General features: G+C 39.5%; 1 protein-coding gene across 1 annotated transcript; it reads right to left on the bottom strand.

The window, feature by feature from the left end:
• Positions 1-2,001: 2,001 nt before the first annotated feature.
• Positions 2,002-8,081, bottom strand: LOC121603175. The gene is made up of 4 exons (XM_041931882.1): positions 7,799-8,081; positions 3,088-3,413; positions 2,894-3,026; positions 2,002-2,765 (listed from the first exon to the last, which is right to left on the bottom strand). Coding segments are annotated over exons 1-4 (648 nt in total). The 5' UTR covers positions 7,800-8,081; the 3' UTR covers positions 2,002-2,577.
• Positions 8,082-8,411: the final 330 nt, after the last annotated feature.

The raw sequence follows: 8,411 nt of genomic DNA, 5'->3' as shown, positions 1-8,411 counted from the left end.
ACTGGCAGCAAATTGTACTGATTTGACATTTAATCTGTCAAAGGGGTCCTTTCCGTTTTAAGTTCGTTGGCTAAAAATTCAACCTGTCAGCTGTTTGCATTGTATCGCAGTTTTCGAGCAGCTATCTAAGTGGGTATAATATACAGGTGGGATTATCCCAAGGTGTATGAATTTAGAAGGCTGATTTTTATCGCTTCTGTTTCTGAATGGAGATTTTAAGAGTGTTTTGTGTATTCGTCTAGCCTCCAGAAAGCTTTTTTGTGCAAAAGTCTTCACCTATCCTGTCTGTTGACACGATATCATCCTCGTGCATATTAGATGCACCAAACAATATCAAAACAACGAGCTGTCAGCGGACAGCTCGAATAGCTATAGCAAATAACACCAGATGGCGCTAGGAAAGGAGAAAAGGATGAAAAGATAACCCTTAAGGCGAGACAACAAACTGATCCAAAAATAGGGCCAATTAGAAACAAGTTCGGCAGCGGTCACAAAACAGGGTCAAGCGGGGTCAAGACGGATCAGCTGACGAAGAATAGCCGCCATCGAGGAAGTTAGTAGCAAAAGTCAAGCGAGAGAAAACAGACCAATTTTTAAACTGTGCGGCGAAAATTTATAATACGCGAGCGCCAGTTCTAAGAAGGTCTAAAACACTACTCAAATAAATAGATTGCTACAACCGTGGCAACACTGTCAAAAAGTGATATTCAAATTTGTTTATAAAAAACATGCTATGAGAACACCTGGACTGCATATACTTCTATTCTGGATTCCATCACCGGATCTCTTGAATGCACCTTGGGATAAATATAAACACCACCAAATTTTAATATCACTTTTTGACAGGATGGGTGAAAACTTTTGTTCAAACAAGCTTTCTGGAGACTTGACGAATACTCAAAACACTCTTAAAATCTTCATTCAGAAACAGAAGCGATAAAAATCTGTCTTCTAAATTCATACACCTTGGGATAAGCCCACCTGTACATTATACGCACTTAGATAGCTGCTCGAAAACTGCTATACAATGCAAACAGCTGACAGGCTGAAATTTCAACCTACCATTTTAAAACGGAAAGGACCCCAATAATAGGTTTAGAGTAGTTGTGATATGTTTGAAGCAGTATTAACGCTGTTTGATATTGGCATTGGTTTGTTCACGATCAAGATTTATTTGTACGATAACTTATTATTATTATTATTATTATTTATTAATCTTCAACGGGCCGTATGGCCTAATTAAGATGTAACAGTTCAATAAAAAAAATACATAGCAAAAACAAGATTTGCATCGCAATTCACTGCGGCCCCGGCAAAAGCCGGAGACGTTCCTTGAGGCACTGAGTTGAGATGTCGAAGTCGAAGCAATCCGAGACAGTGTTGAAGACAGCCGACATGCGGAACATAGGGTCTGACCGACCAGCACTGGAACGGGGTTGAGCGAGCCGTAGAGTTTCTCTAGACCTAAGTGTTCGGGATGGTGCATATATATCGACTCGATGCAACAAAGGCGATGAGTCGATAGAGCCATTTAGCAATCCAGCGATGAAAGAACACTGTGCATTGCGTCTTCTAACCGAAAGAGGTTCAAGGCCTAGAAGACGGCACCGCGCAGCATACGGAGGAAGATTATTGCGATCCTGCCAGGGAAGTAGGCGTAGGGCATATCTCGTGAGCTTACGTTGAATCGCCTCAAGTCGAGCAATTGAAGAAGCGGTAGTTGGGCTCCAGACTACGCACGAATATTCCAGAACCGAACGAACGATACAGTTGTACACAGCTTTGATGCACATGGGGTTGCGGAATAGAATGCGTTCAGCTGATGAGGCTTTGGTATAGCACTGCGCTCTTTCTCTATCCCCCCACCCCCTCTCTCTCTCTCTCTCTCTCTCTCTCTCTCTCTCTCTCTCTATCTCTCTATCTCTCTCTCTATCTTTCTCTCTCTCTATCTCTTTCTCTTCCGTAAATAACTTGTAAGTTAATCAAAAAATACTCAAGCAATCGCTAGAAAGGAACCGCGTTACCCCTAGATCATATTTTATTTTACAAATTTTATCATCTTCTTTGCTTCTTGATCATCTTGTCTGAACAGCCCCGGAACCCTGAAATCGCCTAGTTAGTTAGGCTATCGCTGATTGAAGCTGAGGGGTCGAGGGTTCGGTCACGCTCACCATACCGCGTGCTAAGTGTGTACCGAGGTGCAAGGTTGCAATAGGGCTATCGGGCGAGCAGATTGTCTCACCCGCGGCTATCCAGAATGGAGCAAAAATAGGACGAGCAGACACGGCTATTGTCGATGTTAATCGAACAAACAGTAGCTGCTCGACAACCCGATGCGGAACGGCATTCGGCGAATGAAGATGAGGTTCAGGAGCATGTGCCGCAGCTGAGCAGCGAAGAGCACAACGCGATAGAGGAAACAGATGAGGATCAGGAAGACGAGCAGGAACATCATGAGCATGAGGCAGCGCCAAGAATTACAACAGGAGGTGGTCGCATCGCAAACGAGAGCCCGGAACGTGAGCCGAGTGATGGAGACGCTCGTCACGTACGACGTCCACCCCCCTACAGGAGCTTTCATTCATTTCGTGTCTGGCAGAATCGCTTCTTGTTTTGCGATGATTTGTTCACGGCATTGCGAACACTGTTGGTAATGGATGATCGCTCCTGCTCCGTCTGCTCTGCATTAAGCCCAAAACTGAGGGCTTTGACTAGCAGAGCGATAATGCCATGCAGGTTTGCAAACCTGTTCTTGGTTGTGGCTACTGAAGAGAAAAGAGAGCGAAAAGAAAGAATATTTAGATTAGATTTGGATTTTGCGAGCGAAAGAAAGAGAGAGAGAGAGAGAGAGAGAGAGAGAGAGAGAGAGACGACAATGTGCTTAAATACGTACGGTAATTTTTGGCATTTCTTCCAGTCCAATTAAATTGGCATAGAACGTCGTACGTGACGAGCGTCTCCATCACTCGTCTGGCGTTCCGGTTTCTCTTTTCCGATGCGAACACAATCTGTTGTAATTTTTCCGCCTGAAAGATACAAATCGGTTAACTCCTCCGGTTAATGGTCATTACCCACGTTTACTCTTACCATTTGCTGTAAAAACGCTTCATTTATGGCACATCTACGGTTCAATATATTAAGGTCTGTTACGGTTCTTACTGGCAGAACCGGGATTTGCTCGTCATCCTTATCCTTTTCTGTTTCCTCTATCGGCTGCGGCACCTGCTCCTGTTTTTGTGGCTCGTTCAACACTTTTTGGTCGATCAACATCGACAATTGCCGTGTCTGCTCTTTCAACTTTTCTTCTATTCGGGATAGCTTTAGGTTACTTAATTTCACCTCCCGCTCCAATGACCCAATCCGCTCCTCCATGATTTCCAACCGGGCAGCCAGACAAACGATCGAAGAGGACACTGGAAAAAATAAACGCATAAACGTTCCTCATCGATTAGTAAGATTAGTACGATGGTAAACAGTGATGACAAAAGTTTGTGATAATTTCCCGGTTTTCCCGGTTTTTTCCCCGGAAAAATAAAATTCCCGGCTAATTCCCGGTTTTCCCGGTTTTCCCGGTTGAGTGGCCACCCTGGAGATCAAAGTAGGCACCAATTACAAGTGCCAATACTCCATATTTTTTACATAAATCAAAACGAGAAGACATTTTTAACGACGTAATAGCTAAATGCACAGTTTATGGATTTTGTTTGATATTTGTTACAGAATATCAGAATCCACCAAAGAGTAATATTTCACATCGAAATCGCTATCATCGTATCATATCGAATCACCATCCACTTTCCACTAGGGCAGCGGTTTTCAACCGGTTTAAAACCACTGCACTAGGGGTTTGATGTCGGGAACGAACATGTTGACTCTTTTTTTTTATTCAAGAAGGTAAAGTATACATACGGTCAGTCCAAAAAGTATTCGTCTAGCTGAATATTTTAAAGAAAAAGGCGAATTATGGCCGCAATGCGTATAGGGAGATAAAAGTAATGATGAGGTTTGATAAAGGGACCATCAATACACACGTTTTGCTAAAAAATAAGCATTTAAATAGTACTGTATCAACCAAAATACATAAAAAACTAAAAAAGTCGTTTGATGGGCGCGCAAAAAGTATTCGTCCATCTAGCTTTTTAATTATTTACGCTGGACAAACACTACGTAGACGTGAATTAAATGTATTATTATCAATCTACTGATGACTTCCTTCTAAATTAATACATTTCTGTTGTTTCAATTGCACTTCAAGCGGTCAGAGAGGCACTAAAGGCGGGGAAGTTAAATGATTGAAGCATGAAGGCGCAAATCGTATCTTTAACTTATGCATAACCTATCCTACCCATTTTTGAAGGTTACAAAATGTGTGGGAGGCCTCGTTCCTTTATTTGATCAGAGTTTGGCCATTTTTCTGACACTAATTGTGTGACAAACTGCCATGTTAGTAGCCATCCTTGACGGTTAATCTAATGAAAGAATCGGTTTAATGTCCAAAAAATCAAATTTTACGAAAGAATCAGTGCATTTTGTGATGGCCAATAAGGTCAGGAGAATAGATGGGTCACGTTTGGTTGATGGGTCATGCTGCATTTCATCGTAGCTGGTCATGTAATAGCTTGAATGAGTGAGTTGTTTCAAACATGTTTTGTTTGAATAATATCATACACAGAAAGTGGCCAAATCTGTTAAGGTGCATCAAATAATTCAGGAATTTGTTTCAAATTAGGCTCTACTAACATATTAAAACATGTTTAAATCGAAAAGGTCATACGGCTGACGTCTACCATAGCGAAAACAGTCTACTAAGATGCAACATCAAAATCTCGTGTATCGGTAGCAACATGGAGTCATGATACTAGGGCTCAGTGAGGTAAGGTGAGCTAGAAAAATGATTCAAAATGATTGGAGACGAGATGGGGAAACATATTCATGCAGTTTTTAAGTACTTTGAGTCCCAGTTCTGAGAAATTTTACTTAAAATGTATCACATGTATTAAGAACAGTCGAGCTGGAAAACATACAGAGCATTGTCATTTGCTCGAAACGCCAAACCAGCTGAAAACAAACTGATGAAAATGATTTAATAGACTCTCAATGTGATGTCATTTGCCATTTTTTCAATGGAACTTGGCCACGTAGTCCGGAAATGCAATATTTGCACCAGAGAATAATTGGAACAAGTCTTGTAGGATGAGTGGATCAAAAATACGCCTTTTTAAAGGTTCAAATGAGTTCTTGCGTTGTGCAAGTAGTCACCAATAGTCATAAATGCAATAAGAAACAACATCAGGACATTTTTTGATTCCACAACCTTTGTTTTCTTACGCATATTACGCCAAAAGTCTGATGGATGAATACTTTTTGCGCGCCCATCAAACGACTTTTTTTTTAGTTTTTTATGTATTTTGGTTGATATAGTACTATTTAAATGCTTATTTTTTAGCAAAACGTGTGTATTGATGGTCCCTTTCTCAAACCCCATGATTACTTTTACCACCCCATGCCTATTGCGGCCATAATTCGCCTTTTTCTGCAAAATATTCAGCTAGACGAATACTTTTTGGACTGACTGTAGGTATAGGTAAACAGGGAATGTTGATTTTTGACAGATCAATGCTGTGGGCTCCTGCCGAAACATGAAACAATAACATACTTTTGATTTTGCTGAATAATCATTAAAAAGTTGACAAGAAGAACACTACAATGCGCATGTCGACACATAAAACCACATTTCTTGTATCAAATATCACCAATTTCACTATGCATAATCCAATGACTTGAGAGAAAAACAATAATTTGTGAGACAGTCGGAACCGTACTCTATAGCCGTCAGTCAGGCAGTCTCATTTCTCGAATTCCTACTTTGTTTGTAGCCTACATCAAAGTGACTGTAAAAATTGGCGGCAAAATGCCCAAAATGGGCAACATAAAATTAATAATTTAAGCAATTTTCAACACCAATCTTAGGAAAGTGAAAGTGTAAAACTGTTTTTAACATTTTTGTCTACCTATTGGCATTAATTAAAACGTTTTCTGACCCATATTCGCGTTGCCGAAAATAGGAGCACAGCCTGCCGAAAATAATAACAAAAACAGTGTTTGCATTTTCACGAATATCTCTAAAAAATACATTTAAATTGGAAAATAAAAAATAGCAGAACATAATACGATAGTTTATCGTTCCAAATAATGTCACTTTCATGAAAAATAATAAAAACTGTAAGTGTACGAGCTGCTGCTGAATTAACCTGCCCAATACTGGTACAGTTACCCTATGTGCTTTTTAGTTGGCAAGTTTTTTGCCAAAATGATTTTTTTTTCAACAGGCAATAGATAACTCTTCACGGAAAGATCGTTTAATGGCGAATCTTTCCCCTTCCACAGTCAAAAAAAGAAACGCGAATAGTTTTGCGTTTCCATGACACGATTCTGGTTAACACATCAACACATGTTTTTACAATACGAAAATCACTAAAAACTTTTAAAAGAATGTTCTCTCAAGTGCAGGCATCCAAAAAAAAGTTTAAATAACAAAATACACAGTTTTCTTTGCACCTATTAAAAGATTACAAGTAAAGATTCTTGCCATCGACAAAAATTGCATGAATAAGATTTGCCCAGCTCTGTTTGATTTTCCATTGCATGGGAAACGGTGATTTTAACAGGAGTTTGCAAGCAGAAATCGTTTCGTCGAAACGCGGCTAATAAGTTTTTTTTATGATTTTTTCAAATATCGGATTTTCTATACAAACGCATGCTTCTTTAATGAACTTTCAGCCAACTATACAGCGTTCAACTAAAAAGCGTTCACTATTGAATACTGTGTAGCAGATTTACTGCTAACAGTAGGTCACATCTAACTTAGCATTGTCAAAAGCCAGGTAAAAAGACGTTAACCACCAGAAGCGTAAGCGCATATCCAGCAGCCAGGAAAGAAACGTTAAACACCAGAAGCGTAAACGTTCTTGTGTTTTACCCCAGAACATAAATAAGGAAAACGTGCCACATATAAACAATAAAACTTCCGCAAAACCTAGGCATAAACAGGAAAACGTTTGCCGCATTCACAATGCACGGATAGTTGATAAAACACAGGCACGCTAGGTATAATTTAAGAAACCCGTGTAAAAAAACCAAACCCGGAAAACCAAATGAAAGCTCACATTTGACAAACATCTGGTTGCCAAATGTGTCACAAATTTCACACCATCTTTGTTATAAATAAAGCTTGAATTGATTAAAGCTTGACCTCAGCTGCCCTTGCTTTTGTTCTTTCTGTAAGTGTACTGTTTCCAAGGCAATTTTCAGAAATATTTTGTTTGGTGTTAGTCGAAAGCCAAATTTCAGTACAGGGAATTTTACCCATGGCAGGTTTGTCTCAGGAGCAATACCTACGATGATTTGAGTCCGCTAAGATAAACGCCTCTCTAAGCTGTAAGTCTTTAGGAGGTTAACCTTAGAGGCTTAGATTTCACTATATAAGCATAAAGATAATTTTAAAAGGCGGTTGATTTTACAATCGGTCCACAGTCTCTCTCAAATTACAACTCTAAATCGCCTTTCTTAACTAGATTAATTGCTCTTAAGTAAACGAATCCCGGAAACATTGTTCAGCTTTAGATCAAGACGCTTCGATTAAAATAATCGAATATGCTTGATAGTGCAAAGAAAATGACACAAATATGCTTTGCGAATCTTAGTACAATGCGTTCGAAAATCAGTGAAATCTTTGGTAAGATTTATAACTTTTCTAAGTATAAAACGGTAAAGGTAGACGCGAGGTAGTCCTACTTACTTGTGATTATGCTCAAACCGGCTTCCACAAGCTTCGATCACAGAAAATATGTGCCCTGTTCCTGTCAGGCTATCTTACAAAACAGTGTACAGTATTGTTCAAGTTTTAGGAAATTTTCATCACCGTCACACTACCAAAAACTCAACTGCTTTATTCGACAATCAGCTGAAGAATGAAGTGAATCGCTCTGTTGCATTAAAATCAATGTGAACTACGATGGAATTATGAAAAAAATATCGTCACCAGGAGCAAATCCACAAGTAGCCTGCTACGATTTGCTGTCATTGAAATGCGATTGACCATTATAATTTCACATTACAAAGAAAGATTTTACTTTTGCACAGAGTGAAAAGAGAAATGTACAAATGATTCAAAGAATTTCATTGGTAAGGTCATTGTTTCTCGAAATTTGTCCTAAAATATACGTGGCTCCGATAGTGTTGGGAACTAAAATCAAGGCGGATTAAATTTCTTGCCAAAAACGATTTATTGTACTATTACGCGCCAAAAAATTTGTCGGTTTTCCGCGGTTGGTTTAGAAAAGAGACTCGTTCCTGTTTTGCGGCCTTTTTAAACCCCTTTCTTCGGTTACGCTTCGTGTCTTGATCGTTTC

Source organism: Anopheles merus, unplaced genomic scaffold (assembly GCF_017562075.2).
Source record: "Anopheles merus strain MAF unplaced genomic scaffold, AmerM5.1 LNR4000908, whole genome shotgun sequence".
NCBI lineage: Eukaryota > Metazoa > Arthropoda > Insecta > Diptera > Culicidae > Anopheles > Anopheles merus.
This window is presented reverse-complemented; position numbering and strand designations above follow the sequence as displayed.

What these genes read in the sequence shown, in the direction of transcription:
- LOC121603175 (XM_041931882.1), bottom strand. An exon ending in AAGCGTTTTTACAGCAAATG is followed by an intron (nt 3,027 to 3,087) that starts GTAAGAGTAAAC and finishes TGTATCTTTCAG; the next exon opens with GCGGAAAAATTACAACAGAT. An exon ending in AAGAAATGCCAAAAATTACC is followed by an intron (nt 2,766 to 2,893) that starts GTACGTATTTAA and finishes TTTTCTCTTCAG; the next exon opens with TAGCCACAACCAAGAACAGG.